The sequence below is a fragment of the Ursus arctos genome, unplaced genomic scaffold (assembly GCF_023065955.2).
Source record: "Ursus arctos isolate Adak ecotype North America unplaced genomic scaffold, UrsArc2.0 scaffold_28, whole genome shotgun sequence".
NCBI classification, from domain to species: Eukaryota; Metazoa; Chordata; class Mammalia; order Carnivora; family Ursidae; genus Ursus; species Ursus arctos.
Genome location: NW_026622963.1, coordinates 34,287,648 through 34,308,043, shown reverse-complemented (window position 1 = coordinate 34,308,043; position 20,396 = coordinate 34,287,648). Strand labels below are relative to the sequence as shown.

At 49.8% G+C, this 20,396-nt stretch overlaps 1 protein-coding gene across 5 annotated transcripts; it reads right to left on the bottom strand.

The window, feature by feature from the left end:
• Window positions 1-933: 933 nt before the first annotated feature.
• On the bottom strand, window positions 934-20,052 carry ZSCAN2 (zinc finger and SCAN domain containing 2). Of its 5 annotated transcripts, none has more exons than XM_026510513.4 (3): window positions 19,918-20,052; window positions 17,710-18,220; window positions 934-3,684 (listed from the first exon to the last, which is right to left on the bottom strand). In XM_026510513.4, the coding sequence occupies exons 2-3, from the start codon at window positions 18,110-18,112 to the stop codon at window positions 2,243-2,245; spliced, it is 1,845 nt and encodes a 614-aa protein (XP_026366298.2). In that variant the 5' UTR covers window positions 18,113-18,220; window positions 19,918-20,052; the 3' UTR covers window positions 934-2,242. The 5 variants fall into 5 exon arrangements, with proteins under 5 accessions (XP_026366298.2, XP_044244354.2, XP_048076579.1 ...); XM_044388419.3 differs by having other exon boundaries at window positions 20,001-20,052; XM_048220622.2 differs by having other exon boundaries at window positions 17,710-18,216; window positions 19,918-20,033.
• Window positions 20,053-20,396: the final 344 nt, after the last annotated feature.

Genomic DNA, 20,396 nt, shown 5'->3' with positions numbered 1-20,396 from the left:
TGCCTTCCCACACCGAGCTGCGTGAAGGCCCATGTAGGCCGAGCCCGCGCTGCCTCCGCAGACCCGCCTCGGGCAAGCAGCTCAGGAAGTGAAGGACTCTCAACCTTTCTAGGACCACGGTCTGTCATTTCCCATCCTGAGTCCAGCCTGATCTTGTGTCCCTTTTTCCCAAGATATTTTGTGTGCCTACCAGGTAGAGAGGAGTAAAAAAAAAAAAAGAAAGAAAGAAAGAAAGAAAAGAAAGAAAAAAAAGAAAGCTTTGCAAAACTTAGTGTCAGTTCTTTTCTTAAATTGAGACTTGGGGGAAGAAAGAGCTGGTATCTTCTACAACCCAAATCCCAGATCTTACTATCAGCTAGGAAACCACCCTATTCGTTCTCCCTTGGATGGCTCTTGTAGCTTCCCAGACAGATGGGGTTATTCCTCCTGTGAAAACTTGATAAAGACGGGTAACGGGATTTCTCATTCATCACCTTTCCCTAGTACCTAGCACAGTGATGGTACTTAAGTCCTTGACGTTTGCTAAATAAGTGAAGGAAAGAGATTAATGATGGGTATTTCACAGCCTACATGGTTTGGTTTAACAACAATCACTGCTGAGCTTAGAAATGTCCTCCTTGTGTCTAATCTAGTTGATTCTGGATAGAGATGATTCCCAACGGCCTCCTTAGGAGGCCACCTGGCTCCTTAGCCAAAGCTGCCACTCCAAGTCTTAGCTGACAGACTGAATGCACAGTTGGCAAAGGACAGTGGACAGGTGTGTACATTGGTTAAGCACACAGATCTCGGTTCACCCAAAGGTGCGTTCTTTGAAACCACTGATTTTTACTCCCTGAAGGTCTTGGACCACTTTCGGCCTAAGGCAGGAGGTGAGTGGGTGGGAAGTGAGGTGTGGGTTTGCTAATAGTCAAGTTCACATTGAAAGGCAGATGCAGAAAAAGAATGGGACTCTATTTTATTAGGAAATCTTGAGTATCCATTCTATAAGAACCAAGGCCCATTGTGAGCATGGGCTCCATGCACTGGAGGAGGTGGTTTCATATCTCCCAGAAACACCTTCTCCGTTCTCCTCTTCCCTATAACAAACCCCTTGACCTGTTAGCATCCCCTGGTCTTTATGGTTTCAAGTCTCAAGGACCCAAGAACAAAGCCCTGGTAGCATCTGGAGATCAAGGGTGACACCTGTAGGACAACTCCTGACTCAGGCCCACATCTGTCCAGAGGACAGAGGAAGTGTCCTCAAAATCAACACTTCCTTAAAAATATGAAAGTATACAAAAGCTACCAGACAGAATTTTAGCCCTGCACATATAAAATAAAAACGAGAAGAATGGGAGAATGACAAGTGCATAGAGAGATGATTTTGGGGCTGGTATTTGTGGGGGTAAAGACACAAGCCCACCCTGAAGGGTGCAGGACTCTTTTGCCCTTGAAGAGACAGAACCCACCACCCACCAGGGGTAGGTGGCTGGGGGTCCCCGATTTCCCACTCAAAAAACAAAACCCCACAAAAACTAGTGCATTCCCCTGGCAGCCGACTTAGCACAGGACAGTAAGCAGAGACACAAGCAGATGTGTACATCGCCTCATCTTCTACCATCCCTGGTGGGCCCTCTTTAGCTCTTATCAGTGGAAAGGCTACTGGGACACTGGTTCCAGGGCGTACTTGCTCACGTCTCGGTGTCCCTGACACTTTCTACAGAGAGAAGGGCTTTACCTTCCTGTGGATGACTCAGAGTTAGAAAAGCCCACCCACCTTGACCTGAAATCAAAGCCCAAGACACAAGGCCAGGAAGAGCCACTTCTGACCTGACCCCCTGGCATGCCAGCAGCTTGGGGCAAAGGCACCTTAACCCGACCAAGTGGCAGCAGAACCACCAGACCACACCTATCGCTTTCCAGTATTTCTGAGGCCTCGGCCTGGGCTGTGGGCCACACTGTCTTCTGTACCCCCCAAGAAACACTCCCCCTGTGCTACAAAGAGGAAACCGAGGCATGGAGGATCAGGAGAGAGGAAGCCAACTGAGTGTCATGCAGGGAAACAGAGACCCCACTCTGCGACCTTCCGTCCCTGTCCTCTGTTCTGGGCGTTTGACTCTGCCCACCGAGATGGCAGTGGGTGTTAGGAACGAGGGCAAGCGAGGGTGAGATGCTGGCCCAAGTCCCCGGAGGCCCCCGGGGAAGAACGGCTCTCCTGCACGGACGTCGCTGTTCCAGGGCCCCGTGGCTGGGCCCCGCCGGCTCAGGACGTTTTCTCTTTGGCGTGCGTTCTCTGGTGGGTGATGAAGTTGGAGCTGTTGCTGAAGCCCTTGCCGCACTCGGGGCACTTGTAGGGCTTCTCCCCGGTGTGGATGCGCTGGTGGATGATGAGGACAGAGTTCCAGCTGAAGCCCTTGCCGCACTCGGGGCAGCGGTACGGCTTGTCGCCCAGGTGTGCGCGCTGGTGCATGACCAGGATGGAGCCCCGGCTGAAGCTCTTGCCGCACATGAGGCACTTGTAGGGCTTCTCGCCCGTGTGCGTCCGCTGGTGCACCACGAGCTGCGAGCGCTGGCTGAAGCCCTTGCCGCACTCGGCGCACTTGTGCGGCTTCTCGCCCGTGTGCACGCGCTGGTGCTTGAGGAGGTTGGAGCTCCAGCTGAAGCTCTCCCCGCACGTCAGGCACTCGTAGGGCTTCTCGCCCGTGTGCGTGCCCTGGTGGGCGATGAGGCTGGAGCTCTGGCTGAAGCTCTTGCCGCACTCGCCGCACTTGTAGGGCTTCTCGAGCAGGTGCGTCCGGCGGTGCGTGGCCAGGTTGGAGCTGCGGCTGAAGCTCTTGCCGCACTCGCCGCACTGGTAGGGCTTCTCGCCCGTGTGCGTTCTCCGGTGCGTGATGAGCGCCGAGCTCTGGCTGAACCTCTGGCCGCAGTCGGGGCACTTGTAGGGCTTCTCGCCCGTGTGGATCCTCTGGTGGCGGATCAGGTTGGAGTTGTAGCTGAAGCTCTCGCCGCACTCCTTGCACTCGTACGGCTTCTCGCCCGTGTGGATGCCCTGGTGCGTGTTAAGGCTGGACCGGTTGCCGAAGCTCTTCCCACACTCGGGGCACGAGTAGGGCTTCTCGCCCGTGTGCGTTCGCTGGTGGGCGATGAGATTGGGGCTCCTGCTGAAGCTCTTGCCGCACTCGGCGCACTGGAAGGGCTTTTCGCCTGTGTGGATCCGCTGGTGGGTGATGAGGTTTGCGCTCCGGCTAAAGCTTTTCCCACAGTCTCTGCATTTGTAAGGTTTCTCCCCCGTGTGGGTGGTTTGGTGTCTGCTGAAGTTAGAACCATCGCTAAAGCTTTTCCCGCATTCGTTGCATTTGTAGTATTTCTCTCCTGTGTGGGTCCGCTCGTGGGTGATCAGGTGGGATTTCCGGCTGAAGGTTTTCCCACACTGGGGACACTCGTAGGGCTTCTCACCCAGGTAGGTGCCCTGAAGGCCGATGAGCTGTCCCACTTCCCTGCCCTGGACCGGCGCCTCCCTGCGATCCTCTCGCCGGGCGTTCCCCAGGGGCCCCCTGGAGCCACAGTCTCTCTCAGAGTCACTTTCCCAGTCGGACTGCTGAATGCCTTCTCCTTCGGGCATTTCTGAGAACATCTCATGTGATTCCACATCCTCAAACAGATCCTGATTAGAGTTCTCCCCATTGTCACTCTGGATCTCGAAATCTGAAAGTGAAGAAACACATACGATTTATACTCAGTTTCCTGTAATGATGAGAGAAGGAAAGGAAACCCACGTGAAATATTTTAAAAATTAAACTTCTACTAAAAATAAGCTGAAGAACCCTCAAAACTTTTAAAAACCAGGTTGATTTCCTTCTACATGATTATCTAGTTGTCGGAGCTCACAGCCACGCAGTGATCACCCAGAATTTCTAAGTCTTCAAGATCTGGGTTCTAGATCTGCACCTGTTTCTCCACTGGGGAACGGAAGTCAGGTGGGAATCTGAAAATCCGGATCAGCGGAAAGCAAAAGGGTACACAGTGACCCCCAGTACTCACCAAGGTGCCTCATGTGTAACAGGTGCTCAATTAAATTTGGAGAATGAATGAATGGGTTTTTCACTGGTACCAAAGAAATTTCCCTAAAGCCCAGTCTCCTTTCAAAGAGAGCTTATATAATCATCTCTGCATTACAGTATGTCCTGTGTTTATAATCTTACTAAATTATAATATGTAAGTAAGACACAGATAAGATGACAGGGCCCCTACAACAAGGACTCTAGGTGTCTATACAGATGACTGCAAACAAGTGGGCACTTAGAAGAGCCCTAAAATGTATCCGCAGTAGGAGCTTACAGATGGACCTCCCATTGGTAATACAAACTATCTACCATCCAAAAACTTGCCAAACTCTACTGCCCAACACTTATCAAACATCCGGGTGAAAGAAATTAGGAGGGGGCGCCTGGGTGGCTCAGTAGGTTAAGCGTCTGCCTTCAGCTCAGATCATGATCTCAGGGTCCTGGGATGGAGCCCCACATGGGGCTCCCTGCTCAGCAGGGAGCCTGCTTCTCCCTCTCCCTCTGTCTCTCCCCCTGCTTGTGCTTTCTTGTGAGCTCTCTCTCAAATAAATAAATAGAATCTTAAAAAAAGAAGAACAACAACAAAGAAATCAGGAGGGCAGATTGCTAACAACATATGCTTCCCCTTCCTTCGTTGAGAGACTCTGAAGGCTATCCCAGGTTGGAGCAGCGGAGAGCCGTGAGCCTGGACCTCACTGTTCTGATCTCCATAGAACTGAGCTGCGTGTTGATTTAATGGCTCTGGCTGACAGTCACGAACAGTCTGAGAAGTGTCATCGGAAATTAATGGCCGTCAGGAACATTAACACTGCCAGGAAGTTGTTGGTGACACTGTTTATGCCACACAATGTCCTCTTGATGAACGAGAAGGAAATTTTCCTCTAACCAAAATTCCCAAGAGCACTGCTATTCTGAGCAACAGATTTGTGTTTGCCTCATGCCCCTGGTTGTGGCTCTCTCTCTGCCTTGCCTGCTTGGAAGCTTGGAGCCAAGCACTCAGAGAGAGAATACTGGATATTTGTACAGCCCGCAATCTGTGTTCTTTCAGTTTGTCCTCCCATTATTTCCTTCTTTGCTATAATTTCCTTGTGCTCCCTTCCTTCCTTCCCTCCCTTCCTGCCTCCCTCCTTCTTTGGCTAATCTTCTCTGTATTGTTCCAGTTTGAGTGTATGTGGTGCCGAAGCAAGCACCCTTGTGCTCTGTTTCTGTAAGCTGTCTTCAATTCTCTTTTGGAATTCTGTAGGCTGTACAGAAATAAATCAATGATTTGTCGATCAGGGTGATAGCCTAATTATCCCTAACACCTAACATCAGACCTCCAGAGAAAGCAGATCCATCCAGAACTGGGAAGACAATTAGTAAAATAATTCACAAGGTCTGAGTGACATTCCCATTACTGAAGCTAAGAAATAGTTTATTTAACATTAGATGGTCGATTCAGTCATTCTTAGTTTCTGTAGGTTAAGGTAAATTTCCATAGGTGCACAGGATAAAATCTGACATGCCCTCAAGCAGAATCTGGGTTCTAGTTATGCTGTCAGTCCACAGAAGATTGTATTTACACTTACAAGTAGGCCTATGATTCCATTTCATGCTTATAGCACATACACTGCTGGTAATCTGTGGCCCCAGGCATCCAGGGGACAGATGCAGGCATGGGGGGCACAGTGCATGCTCCCACATGGCCAGGACTGGGAGTTCTGCACCTCCTCGACTTCCTGCAACAGTGTTTTGCAAGTTTCTAGCACAGAGGCCTGCTATCACCACTCTTCTAGGCAGAGGCCCTGATTTATTTTCTGCAAGCTAATACTACCAAAAACATTTTTAAAAAAGATTTTATTTATTTGACAGAGAGAGAGATAGAGAGAGAGGGAACACAAGCAAAGGGAGAGGGAGAAGCAGGCTTCCTGCTGAGCAGGGAGCCCAACGCAGGGCTTGATCCGAGGACCCTGGGATCATGACCTGAGCCGAAGGCAGACACTTAACGACTGAGCCACCCAGGCTCCCCTACCGAAAACATTTTTAAAAATGACTTTAGTAGGGGCACCTGGGTGGCTCAGTCGGTTGAGCATCTGACTCTTGGTTTCAGCTCAGGTCTGATCTCAGAGTCCTGAGATCAAGCTCCACATTGTCGCGCTCAGCGGGGAGTCTGCTTAAGTTTCTCTCTTTCTCTCCCTCTGCTCCTACCCCCCACGTGCTTCTCTCTCTAATAAATAAATTGTTTTTAAAAAGTGACTTTAGTAATTGTTCTCTTCTGAACAGGGACATTAGCTGATGTCCCACTGCCTTAAAATCAGAAGAACTGGTTGGTATGTTCTGGAATGAGCTCAGAAGCAACAGGGAAAACAAAAAAAAAACAAACCTCAAACTGCATAAGCAGTGAGATTAGGAGAAAGATTAATTTGCAGACACTAAAATACATATAAGGGCTTCCAAAAACAGCAGAGACAGGGCAGAGGCCAATGAGGCACGAAGTGAAGAGAACAAGCATGGAAAGCAGTGGGGGGGGGGGCAGGGGACAGAACTGAGGGGCAGCTGATCTCAAAAAGCTCAGACAGAGGGGCACTGGGTGGCTCAGTCGGTTAAGCATCTGACTTGATCTCAGCTCAGGTCTTGATCTCAGGATCATAAGTTCAAGCCCCGCGTTGGGCTCCACACTGGGCATGTGGAGCTTACTTAATTAAAAAAAAAAAAAAGGATATAAAAAAAGCTCAGGCAGAAAATCACTTCCTGAAGGTAAGGGACTGCCCCTCAAGAGCAACAGTGCATTTGGGAACTGGGGCAAGCAGGGCTGGCTGCTTTGGCTCAGAGAAGTGCAGGAGGGGACACTCCAACCAGAATCACCCAGATGGCCTCTCTATGCAGGAAGCTTCTGTTTCTGTAAAGCAGAGAAGGAGGGAGCCTTTGACCCTCATACAGTAATCATGGCAATTATGACTGAGAAAGTGACATTTTTCATGCATTAAAAAAAAATAATAAATGAGGGCCTCCTGCGTGGCTCAGTCAGTTGAGCTTCCGACTCTTGGTTGCGCCTCAGGGCATGATCTCAGGGTCATGAGATCGAGCCCGCCTCGGGCTCCCCGCTCAGCCGGGAGTCTGCTTGAGACCCACCCCCCCTGCACATGCACTCTCTTTCTCTTAAAAAAAGCAGAAAAAAAGGAAAAAAAAACTTGAAGCAACCACCTCCAGGAAGGAAGACCACACAGTAAAAGTTGGAAGACAGGAGACAGCAGGAAGAGACAGAGTGGGAGCCGGCAGGACGTGGGAAAGCAGAGGAAATCCAGAGACCCGAGCACAGGAGGAGGAGTACGAAGGACAACAGGCACACTGGCAAGCGGGAAGGGCAGAGGAGGGCCGAAAGGAGAAGAGCAGTGAAAGGAAGGGGACAGGGAGGATGAAGGGATTGACGAGAAAGACAGAGAAGCTAGATGAAAGGAGAGTCCACGCACACATAACCGAGTCCTCAAACAGGGGAACTAGACCCAAGGAGCAGAGCACACGCTGCAGCGAGGAAGCTAAAGGACCCTGGGAAGGCGCGCTGTGTTCGGAAAGCGAAGCCAGAGTGGTTAGCGATGAGAGCGGACCGCAAGGCAAAGGGCTCGAATCACGTACGTGGGGGAAGAGAATCACTTGGGTTCAGACTTCCCCACAGTGACGACACTGCAGACATGAGGCAGACAAGGAAAGAAAGGGGAGGCCCAGGATTTTGTGTTCAACAAAACTGTCCTTCAAGTATCACGCTTTGAATACGCACAAATTCTCGGAATATGGTTCCGATGAGCCCTTCTTGAAGAAACTACTAGGAGGTGAGCTTCAGTCAACCGAGAGATGAAGGGAACTCCGAGCAAACGGGCTGGGGACGAGCGCCTGATCCGGCAGACTTGAGAACGAAGTCTCAAACGACTGTGGCCATTACAATGAGAAGAGAACGAAGAGGCTACCCAGCAACGCAGAAATGACACTCTAGCCAAACTGGGGTTGAGAGAAGGTGGGACAGAGGATATGTTCATTGATCGCCTCATCTGCATTGCCTCCCTCACCTGGGAGTTCAGAGCGTACCCTTTAAAACTGGCAAATCAGGCACCTGAAGGGCACGCACGGGTCTTTACCAGGTGGCGGCTCCGTTGGTGGAGCGCGCAGCTCTTGACCTCGGGGTCATGAGTTTGAGCCCCTCGTTGGGGGTAGAGACAACTAAAAAAAGAAAACCACCTTAAAACGTTAAGACAGGATTACTGACTGAGACCGGGGATGGGGAGGAGAGGGACTATCTTTGTCCGATGTTCAAGCACACTACAAGATCTCAAGAATGAAAACATTAATAGATCAGGGAAACACCACAAACACTAGAAACAGACTCAGCAGACGTGTGAATTCAGAACTGAACACGGGTGGTACATGAATAGACAGACGAGTGAACAGAAACACGACTCTAACGACAATGGGACTTGAATGTCTGACAAGGGCAGCCTCTCAAATCCACGGAGAAAAGGCTCAACATTCAACTGACATTCTAGAAATGATGCTGGACTGACTAGCGAGGCCGAATGGAAAAAATCTGAGGTTGGATCCCATACTGGGAAAAATCCCAAACTGATCAAAGATTTAAATGTAAACAAAAACAGTATCCAAGTATTAGACAGAATTATGAGACTTCTCTCATAATCAGAAAGCCTTTAAATGTAATACTTAATCTGTGTGATTATCTTCTACCATCTCACTGCAGAGGAGAATCCAGACCCCCTGCCCTGTCAGCAGCTTAAGGACCAGCCGTCCCCTCCTTTACTAGACAAAGAGGCAACACTGCGTGCATTGGGCTCCATGCTCAGCTGCTCAACACGGAGTCTCTCCCTTCGTCCCCCCTGCTCATGCTCTCTCTCTAAAATAAATAAATCTTAAAAAAAAAAAAAATGTATCCCTGAGAAAGACTTAAAAGAACATATGATTCTTTGGGCGCCAGGGTGGCTCAGTCGGTTGGGCGTCTGACTCTTGGTTTTGGCTCAGGTCATGATCTCAGGGTCTTGGGATCAAGCCCTGCTCAGGCTCCACTTAGCGTGGAGTCTGCTTGAGATTCTGTCTCTCCCTCTCCCTCTGACCCTCCCCACTCTCACACGTGCTCTCTCTCTAAAAATGAATAAATCTTTAAAAGATACATATGATTCTCCCCATGTGCACTGCTGGTGGGAATGTAAAATAGTGCAGCCACGGTGGAAAACAGTATGGTGGCTCCTCAAAAAATTAAACCTAGAATTACCATATGATCTAATAATTCCACATCTGGGTCTACATCCAAAAGAACTGAAAGTAGGGACTCAAACAGGTATTTGTACATCCCTGTTCCTGCATTACTCATAATAACCCCATGTTGAAAACCCAAAGGTCTATCAACAAATGAATGAATGGAATATTATTCAGCCTTAATGAGGAATGAAATTCAGACCCATGCTTCCACATGGACGAATCTTGAGGACATTATGCTAAGTGAAAGAATAAGCCAGCCACAAAAGGATAAATATCGTATGATTCCTCTATATAAGGTACTGAGAACAAAGTTATCATAGTGATAGGAATTAGAAAGGTGGGTGCAAGGGGCTATGGGGGAGGGAGGGAGGAACGGGGAGTTGTTTACTGAGCACAGTTTCAGTTTGAGAAGAGGAGACAGTGCTGAAGATGGATGGTGGTGATGGTTGTACAACAACATGAATATATTTAATGTCCGTGAACTGTACACATAAAAATGATTAAAATGAAAAAAAAGGTTAAAATGGCAAATTTTATGTTATGTAAATTTTATCACACTCAAAAGAGAATATATGGCTCATAATTTTATGCGCTCTATCAAATTTAAAATAGGTGACATTACCTACTAATTCTGAAATTAGTTTTAGAAGATGTAAATAAATGCTTAGAAAGGCAGAGAATTCTCAGAAACACTCTATTAAATTTCTGATGGTCCAGTAGGCAAAAGAATTGAGTACTTCCCTGATCAGTCGTTAAGATGGGACATATGGTTTCATAAAGTTATAATTTACTTTTCTTCATTTCTAAATTGCCCATTCTTGGTGCACCTGGGTGGCTCAGCCAGTTGGGCGTCTGCCTTTGGCTCAGGTCAAGATCCCCAAGGTCCTGGGATCAAACCCTACATCGGGCTCCCTGCTCAGTGAGGAGCCTGCTTCTCCCTCTCCTCCCTGCTTGTGCTCTCTCTCTCAAATAAATAAAATCTTTAAAAATAAATAGCCCCTTTATATCTTTTTCCCCCGTTCATATCTTTTACCTTACACTGCACTGCACTGACTTTTCTTAGGGATTACAGAAGCCCTTACAGATCTAGGGTTTTTTTGTTGTTGTTTTTTAAGATTTACTTATTTACTTATTTATTTCAGAGAGAGAAAGAGAGTACACGGGGGGGGGGGGGGGATGCAGAGGGAGAGGAGGGGGAGGGGAAGCAGACTCCCCGCTGAGCAGGGAGCCTGACGCGGGGCTCCATACCAGGACTCTGAAATAATGACCTGAGCCAAAACCAAGAACCAGGCGCCCCCAGATCAAGGGTTTTTGACTCTTATCTGCTGTACCGCAGAGTTTGTTGCAAATATTCCCTTCCAGTTGGTGTATTGTCTTTTAACTTTGTTCATGGTACTTTTTTATACAAAGGGCTTTTCTGTTTTCCTGAGTCCAATCCAGCTTTGAAGACTGCTGTCTTGCTTAAGAAGTCCTTCACCACAAGGTTATAAAAATATTCCCTACCTGTTATTCCAGGTCTTTTACAGTTGAGATCTGTAATCCATCTGAAATTTATGTTTGTGTCACTTATAAGCCAGAGATCTGTTTCCATGTTAAGTTATGAAGTAAGGATCCAATGTTAGGTTTTTCAAAATGGTGAGACCACCGTCCCACATGCCATTCACGGAATGGTTGTTGAATTGTCATAGGCCCCCCTTCTTCCCTTCTCGGTTGTAAACAATAGCCACGTTCGAGGCTCGGGCTAAAGCAGTGGTTGTTGGATTACCCCCGGACACAGGCTCTGGAGTCCCATGCACAGCACATCCCCACTGCTGTTCACGGGGCCGTGTATGTCCCCTGCCCAGCCTGACACCTCCTCTTCCTCTCCCACACTGGAAAGCATATCACGGTGAGTGTGAGGAAAACTGATATCAATAGGGAGATCAACCTGAATTTACTGTAATTTATTTAGAAAAGTGAACTAGTCACAGACTTTGGCGATTTAGTATGGGTTAGGCTCCAAACTCTGCGGAAGCCCCCTCACCTGATCGTGACACACCACTGTGTCTCAATGCCATGGTCAGAGCCATTGGTCTAAAATGCAGGCGTGACTGTCACACAGCTTCCTCCTGAGCCGGGCTCTCCCCATCGGAGCGCGGTCCTGGCAAGCCTGGCAGGAGCCCGCTGGCCCCAGATGACTGGGACCATTGTTCCCGCACTCCGGCTGCCTGAGACATGAACCACGGATAACAACGGCAATGAGCTCCGTTATCAGTTTAAATGAATGATTGCCAGACATTTTACAGTCAGAACATTACGTCTCTCTCAGAGCTCTGTATGGTATACGCTGCAACTATTTCAGTGACTTAAAGGTGAGTTTTGTTTGGAAACTGAGCATCGTAGCTTTAAAAAGACTAACACCTTTACAACCCTCCAACACTCTCCGTTCCCTGTCTTGTCATGAAAAATGAATGCATTTGCTCGTTGCTGGCATGAAGGGAGCATTTCTGGGGCAGCAAACTCAGACGAGGTAACCTGTTGCTGCCTGTGTGCACCCAAAGCCAGGTGACGCTACCGACGCCTGGAGAGGCCAGCTGTGACTCTGGGGCGGGAGGAGGTTTGAAGCTGACAGCCTCCACTCCTCTCTGGCTGGAGCAGTGCTTCTCCCACTTCAGAGTGCAGATGAATCCCCTGGAGATTCTGTTGAATGCAGATGCTGCTTCACTTGGGGTGAGGCAGAGCGTGCCTTTCCTACAAGCTCCAGGTGACACCAGTACTGTTGGTCCGCGGACCACACTGAGTAACAAGGCTCTAAGCAGTGGTTTTGACACTTTGCTGCAGCTTAGGGCCACCTGGGAGCTTCCAAAACTTTCTTGCCTGGGCCACACCCAATGCCAATGAAATCAGAAAGTCAGACTCCCTGGGAGTGGGGCCCCAGGTGATTCCGATGTGGGGCCAAGTCTGAGAACCAGAGGTCTAGCACAGTGGCTTGCTCATCGGGAGCACTAGGAGGGCTTGTTAAACCACAGCGTACTGGGCCCCACCCCCAAAGTTTCTGGTGCAGTAGGTCTGGGGTGGGGCCCAGGAAGTTCATTTCTAACACATTTGCAGACGATGCTGACGCCGCGGGGCGCAGGGACCACACGCTGCGCCGATGGTCAGAGGATTTACATATCAGGAGTCATCCATTTTGAGCCCGGTAATTTCCCCTTTGCTCCCCTCTGATGTCAGCAGTTTCTTTTTTGGGCGGTGGAGCTTCTGTGAGATAAAAATCTATGTGTCAGGAGAGGAGCATTTCCCCGCTACCCTGATGTTGCACCAACACTGATATGGGGGGCCTGGGGAAGGCCACCGTGCCATGAGTCCCCGGTCTGCAGGCTCTAGCACTGTCTCTCCGCTCACGTCTTACAGAAAGGTGCTTGAACCCTGGGTAGAGCAGTCAGACGACAGTGTGGGCTCAAGCTGTCTCAGCTCTGCAGGGCTACAGTTTCTGAACCAAAAACTGGGCCATACAATTTGAGAAATGATTTCCAGCCCCAGGCCACTTACAGATAGGAGTCTGAGAGGTAGGGCTTGGCCACCCACACTATTGAACTCCGAGACATTCTGATGATTTGCAAGGACAAGTATTTTATATTCAGGATTACCCTGGACAATCTGGGTTGTCATTCACCAAATCACCAGAAAAAAAGAAGAAAAGGAAGCGTTCTGATTTTTACGTTGGGACTTTCTAACAAGAACTCGAGATAACCCATGCTATTCATAAATGGTCTTGCAGTGAGTCTATGAAACACAAGCTGAAAACACAGCCACCAGGCGAAAACTTCCAATCTCCCTTCAACTGAAAATCCTCACCACTGGGGAGATGAGCCCCACGGGACCAGTGACGCCCTCCTGAGGTTTGCAATTCCTGCCCTTCACCGGTTCATTTTCTCCATCCTGTAATTCATTGATGTGCACAAAAACTTTCAGGCAAATGTCCTCCCTGGGGTGTGGATTCACCAAACCAGAGGTTTCCAGAGTCAAAGCTTGTCCCACGCAAGTAATTGCTATAGGTCTCCCACACGATTCCTGCACTTTGGCTGGATAACATCAGGTCAAAAAGGCCACCTTCTAGTTTATACTCAGGCCAGGCCGGGAGGATGTCCTGGAGCCTTTGGAATTTGAGAAATGGGAACAGCACAAACCTCCATCCTCAGAAACATGTTTGCTCTGTGTAAAAATATCTTTGGGGCGCCTGGCTGGCTCAGTCGGAAGAGCATGTGACTGACTCTCGATCTCAGGGTTGTGAGTTCGAGCCTCGTGTTGTGGGAAGAGATTACTAAAAAAATAAAATCAACTTAGCAATATCTTTATTAATAGCATAAACATGATAGCATTCACCAGGTTTGCTGAACAAAGGATTCATATGGCGCTTCCAAGATCGAAAATGCCAGAGACTGAGAGTGAGTGCTCTTTCACTGGACTGAGCTGCCCGGGCTGCCCACCGGCCTGAGCACCCCCAGCTCTGCAGCCTCACCTCTCCCCACTTTCCAGACTTGGCCGTGTTCCAGCTCTGTTCTGCCAAACATGGCCTTGACCCGATTTTGTTTTAAAAGCTTAGCATGGCTTTCTCAAGGAAAGGCAGAGAAGCCTGGAATGAAGAAGCCGTCTGTCCACCCCCTTCATGGACCGTGCTAGCAAGGGAGCTTCTCCACACCTGCCGGCGGGCAGGAAGGATGCATGTATTCACGCCAGCAATACTTACTGAGCTCCCACTGTGTGGGGGGCACTGTGCACAGTGCTGGGAGAGAAGAAAGGAAAAAAAGAAAAAAAGAGAAGAAAACAGGTTCCATGCCTTCTGGGGTTCTAAAGGTTCCTAGGAGAAATAAGACAACTATTCATATAAATAGAAAACAAAATGGAACATAATCAAAAGCTAAAGGACAAGGAGAACCCCAAGGCTCTGGGGCAGACGGCTTCTGGAAGAGGGGGTCAGAGTGCTCCCGGGTGGCTGGAGCTGGGGACAGGCAAGGGGGACCTGAAGTAAGGACGGATTTCTGGAGCGGGTCTCCAAGGGTGTACCCTCAAAGGGCACCCAGGATTTTATCACACAGGGATGGGACAAAGCCATTCCAACTCAAACTTCAAGAGCACAGACGCATGCCAGAAAGTACAGGCTTCGTTCAAGAAATGGCAAGATCTGGTCTGAATGGACCAGGGCAATGGTGGGAGGACCAGGGGCCGCTGCAGGGCAGCTCTGGGCTGTCATACAAGGCCCCAGTTCCAAGCAGAATAAGGAGCTCGTGCTTGATTTGGACACACTGGGGAACTTCCGAAGATTTCGAAGCAGGAGAGCGCCCGGCCACGTAGGTAGGAGTGGAGCAGGGGGCCCTGGAGGAGGAAAGGGCTGGGCCGCTGTAAGAGTTCTGGGCAGAAGCAGCACAAGCCTGAAAGAGGACTGCGCATGGGGATGAAAACGTCCTTGGGACACAGTCGCAAGGAGAGATGAGCTTTACCCCTTAAACCAGTAGCACAGGTCCCACCTTCATGGCAGTTATAAGAACTTTTAATGTGAGCACCCAGAGGTACCTGTTAGTCAGATATTAAATAACCACCGTCGAAACAGGGATTGAAATGTCCGGTGCTGGGTCAGTGTGTCCAAAGGTCCCGAGCTGGACGAACAGAACAGAGGTCAAGTGGTTTAGGCTGAACAAATGTTTCAGGGGATGAAGGTAAAGTGCATGGGTTCCTCTGAGTAATCACGGGAAGGTCAGGGGACTTTGTTAAACGGGTGGAGACCAACAAAGCCGATCTCAAGGGTAGAAGTCAGAGGACTGACGAACCCATCTTAGACGTTCTGGGAGTGATAAAAGGCACAAAGCCCCCGCAGCCAGCCGGGTGGCGAGGGCTGCCACAGTGGGTGCCTATCCCTGCCTCAGAAGCACCTGCTCCGACCTGACCCTCCGCTTCTCCACTTCCCCCAATGACACAATCACCCCAGGGGCGCCTGGGTGGCTCAGTCGGTGAAGGGTCTGACTCTTGGTTTCAGCTTGGGTCATTTCATGGGTCATGGGATCGAGCCCCGGGCCTCGTGCTCAGCAGGGAGTCGGCTTGAGATGCTCTCTCTGACCCTCCCCTGACTCATGCTTGCTTTCTCTCTCAAATAAATAAATCTCAAAAAAATAAAAATAAGCAACTACCTCAGAGGTTACTCCTCAGCCCTCAACCCCTCCAGCCTCTCCACAGTATCTGACTAAAGATCCTAAAGTTCGTTACAAACTTGTCACTTTCATCAGGAGGCAAGTCAATTAAGTTTTTAGGACAGGATGAGAGATTTTGGGTTTTTTTCTAATAGGAAGAGTAAAGTTAAAAGTTATTTTTCAGGGCCAAAGAAAACCAGGTACTTTGCTTCAGATAAAACACACCGAACACATGTGGAAGCACAAAGACCAGAGTCTGAATCCCGGCTCCACCACTTACCATCTAGTGCGTGACCTTGAGTAAGGGCCTGACCCTGCTGAATTTCCATTTCCTCATCTGTAAAATGACAGTCCCACCCACCTCCCAGGATTGCTAGTGAGGCAGACACAGGAGGAGCCCAGGGGGCTGGGCTCACAGGAGGCCCTCAATGTCAGTCCCTTCCTCCAAAAGCCAGCTTTACTCCTCTACCTCCCAAGTCCCTGGGCTTGGTCGCAGCCTCTGCTCCCAAACCACCTCCTTTCCTCTCTTCTCTTCCCGGTCTTCTGAATCCTCCACACTGGACGCCTCTGGGCTGGCCATCTTTGTCTTAGTCCTTGCCTGCAACACCCCACTGGGAACTATCGCTTTGTACCACAGATGTGATAAACTGCTTAAGAACACGGGCCAAGGGGCGCCTGGGTGGCTCAGTGGGCTAAGTGACTGCCTTCGGCTCAGGTCATGGTCCTGGAGCCTCAGGATCAATTCCCACATCCGGCTCCCTGCTCAGCGGGAAATCTGCTTCTCCCTCTGACCCTCCTCTGTCTCGTGCTCTCTCTCTCTCTCTTTCTCTCTCAAATAAATAAATAAAATCTAAAAAAAAAAGAACATGGGCCATGTCCTCAGACCCATGGGTTCAAATCCTGGTTCGGCCTCATACTAGCTGCGTGATCTTCAGGAAGTCACTTAACTTCTCTGGTGATAATAACGTCACTTATCTCCCAAGACGGTGAAGTGTCCGTCAGTTTTGCATAGTGGATACTACGCATGAGACCTGGACCAGAAAGGGATCTGTAAATGCTAACTAGTGTTACTATGGGTTCTTCTTACCTGCGTCCAATGTCCTCCCCTTCTCCTCCGTCCCTGCCTCAGCCCGACCCCTATGCCGGCACGCCTGATGTCTAGGCGGCTTCCTGGCTGCTCTCCTGCCGCTGGCCTCTCCCTACTCGAATCAAACCTACATCCTGTTGCCAAATTCCACTTCCTCCCATGCCCCTTGGGCTTAGTTCAAGAACCTGCTGAGGCCAACGACATTCAGTCCAAGCCCCCACCCACCCTTCCCCCAAACTCCACATCCTACCACTTCCTAAAAACACACTTTCTACTCCAACTGGCCAGCCTTTCTTACTGTCACCTGAACCAGTGAGCTTCATGCCACCCGCCACTTTCTTCTCAGCAGCCAAACCCTCCCTGCTGCCCTGCACCATTGCAAACTCCACTCCAGCCTACAACCTCCTTCTGGAGCTCTCTGACCTCTCTGGTCCTCTCCCTTCCTTTCTCTGAACTTCTACGGCTCTCATCAGTGCCAAGGCAGCCATCATCCATGGGTCCTGAAGCAGCCCCAGGGACACAGGCAGATGTGAAGGAAACATCTGTAATCAAGGGAGTCCAGTCTACAGTTGAAGACCAGAATGGAGACAGAGTAGTTAAATGGCATGCCTGGACCCCAGAATGTATCAGTAACATGGGAGACAAGAATGGTAACCGTGGCAAAGAGCTCAAGTTTGAAATGACTCTTCCAAGAGCTTAGGACGACTTTATACCATAGCAAGTTTCTAGTTACTAGCTGGTGTCATAAGAATAATCACTTTTAAAAAATAGGATTATCTGGTTCTTCTAATTGCTGGAACTTCAAATATTTGGATGTTTATTGCACAACCAAGGGAAGGTGCCAAGGGGCGGTTTATACGGTCTTCAGTCCCCCTCCCTATAACCTCCATCAGCTTCCCAACCACTCTAAATGAACACAGAAGTAAACACTGTGCTTATTATGCAAATATAGCTCCAAGAATAGTCCTGTAAGCCTCTCCTATACTGAAATTCTGGAACTGCCATTGCACATAAGGGCGTTAAAAAAGGTGAGCCTGTCCTGGTTGCCTACAGCAGCAGCAGGAGGACAGGGTGTCCCCACCTCCATCCTCGATACCACCTTCTCCTCTTCCATAAACACCACACTCCTCCACAGTGGGGGGATGCTCCCACCCTCTCCCCATGAGGCCCAGCATCTTACCGCCATCCCGAAGGGTCTGGGTCAAGTCCTCCACCAAGGCTACGGCCTCCTCGCTGCTTTCGGGACGATGTTCTTGCAGCCAGGCCTGAATTTCCCTTGGTAACATGGTCAGCATCTGTTCCTTGGTGTGCACTTCCGGCCTCAGCCAGCGCCGACAGAGCTCTCGGAGGCGGCCAAGTGCACCCTGCGGCCCTCCAACGGCCTCCCCGTGGGGGCTCCTCTTGCCAGCACTCTGGGGAAAAGGCTCAGACTCCGGGCCATCCTCCTGCAATACTGCTTCCTGCACCCATGAATCATCCTCCAGGATCATGGTGGTGACCTCCTCCTGTTCCTCTTCCGCTTGAGGCACCTGGACCAAGGGGCTCAGGGGGGTGGTTACTCTCGGCACCTCTGCAGCCATCATCCACCTTCCCGGGGCAATCTCCCAGGCTTCTAGCCTTGAACCTCAGTCTTCTAGAGCCAGACTCACGGAGAAGACACCTCCCTCCTCAAATTTCAACAAGTAGTCTGGCTGGGAAATGAGAAAGAGAACCACAATCAATAAGTAGACTGTCCTACAATGATCTAACTCACAGCAGCCCAGGTCAGTCCACCAAGTGATTCTTACATCCGCAAATCAACACAAGTTTCCTGTCCCTCTTAAAGGAAAAATGGCTTACTCCTGAAAACCTCTCTCTGTGGTGAAATAAGTTAAGAAAAATCACAAAAAAATACAGAACTTTTCTTTCCAAAAGAATGAGTATCAGAAATTCAGAGTCCTCCTAAGAACCCAGGACTGAGTTATTCTGCCCTAAATCAGTTCAGATTTGCTGCAGAGTGAGTGACCTTGACCTAACATACAACTCAGTCCCTTAACCTCAGTGCCCATCTAATAGGTAGAGATAGTAACACCCAACCTTCTTATCTTATGGGGACATCTTCAGGATTAGCAATGGATCAGATGTCAAGACACTTTGAGCCTCACTGAGAGGAAGGCAGTATCTTAACTGCATTCTTACTATATGAGTATGAGTTTTAAAATACTCACACTCTTCAGTGCAGCCTTGGCCCCCTCAGGAATTTATCTTTAAAAATAACCATCTTTGTGAAGAAGAACTTATTTGCAAGGAAACAAAGCCATAGCCTTGTTTCTAATTGAAAGAAAAAAAAAAGACATTTTAAAAATCCAGCAGCACAGGAATGCTTAATGAATTATGGCACATCCATACAGTAAAATGTATTTAAAACTATGCTGATTTAATAATGGCTACCTTTGGGGCATGGGGTACTGACTGAGAAGGGGCTCAAAGAAGTCTTTGGGGTGCTGGAAATGTTCTATATCTTGATTTGATGACGGTTGCACAAAGCATACATATGAAATTTAAGATCTGTTCATTCTGCTGCATGTAGTTTTAAATATTTTAAAAATCAGGCTGATAAAGATTATTAACCATTAATAATATGAGATAATCTTCGTAAACATGAAAATTACCGATAAAAAAACAAACCTAGCCAAACAGAAAAACCAGGCACAGTATGATCCCAAATCTGTTTAAAAATGAACACATACACAAGGAAAAACAAAACTTGGACGTTAATTCTACAAAATGTTGTGAGCAGTGAAATTACTATTTAAAATAAAGCCTATAAAAGCAATGAAAAATTATGTTTTAAAAATCACTACCACATCACAAAGACTCAGGTAACTCCCCTTTTAAAAAAAAAGATGGGGGGGCGGGGAAGGAGAAAAAAAAAAAAAGAAGAAGAAAGCAAAGCTAGTGGGAACACCGAGGCTCTCAATGTGTATTTACCAAAGGGCTGCAAGAGGCACAGGTATAACAGAAGTCCTGCTTGGGAGCCCGGGAAAACTGCTCCGGGTCAGCTCATTCGCTGCCTGACCAGGGGCAAGACACGCCCCCTCGGAAGCTCAGTTTCCCCATTTGTAAAACGAGGAGCTGCGCGGGATGCCGTCCAGCGTGACTTCCAGTCCCAACCCCGCGCCCCTGGCTGAATGTGCAGAGAGCTCGCCGCCCCGGAGCAGGGTCCGGGTGCCCATTCGCCCAGTAGACCGGGCGCGTCAACCTGGGGGCCCCGGCCCGCGGGCGCGGACAGCGCCCCCGACGCCCCTCCCCCAGCAGGGCTGCCCGCACTGGCTCCAGGCCCGTTATTCCCTCTCCGCGGGCTACTCCCCCGGCCCGCGCCGCTCCAGGCCCGTCTCTCCGGGCTCACCTCTCGAGAGACCAGGTCGGGCTCCGGCAGCCACTCCGCGCGCAAAAGCGCCCCCGGGCACTGCCCGGCCCCTCCGGACTCACCAAGGCTCAAGCCCGAGGGGCACCGAGAACAATGGACGGGAGAGGCCCGCCCCCCGCCGCGCTCATTGGCCGCCGAGAACGCCCCCTGGAAACCCTGCTCTCCTACTGGCGAAGCCGGCCCCCAGCCTGGCGGTGGGGTGGGGAGGCCGGGCCGAGGGCATTGTGGGAGATGTAGTCCACCACGGCGGCCGGGCTGGCAGGAGGGGAGCGGAGCTGGGGATTGAGAGCCCCGGCGGTGCCGCCGTGAGAGCGGCAGGCAAATCCTCGGACTGGCCCTCAAGACCCCATGGTTGGCCAGAGTTGGGACCTGGTACCGGTCATTTCACTTCCCTGAGGCCTCCGTGTATTTGCCTCTGAAAAATGGAAAGTTGTGTGGAGGGGCTTGAAGGTCCTTTT

Coding starts and splice junctions, on each gene's coding strand:
- ZSCAN2 (XM_026510513.4), bottom strand. CDS start 18,112: ATGATGGCTGCAGAGGTGCCGAGAGTAACCACCCCCCTGAGCCCCTTG. Junction 3,685..17,709: donor CCAGACCCTTCGGGATGGCG/GTAAGATGCTGG, acceptor CTTCACTTTCAG/ATTTCGAGATCCAGAGTGAC.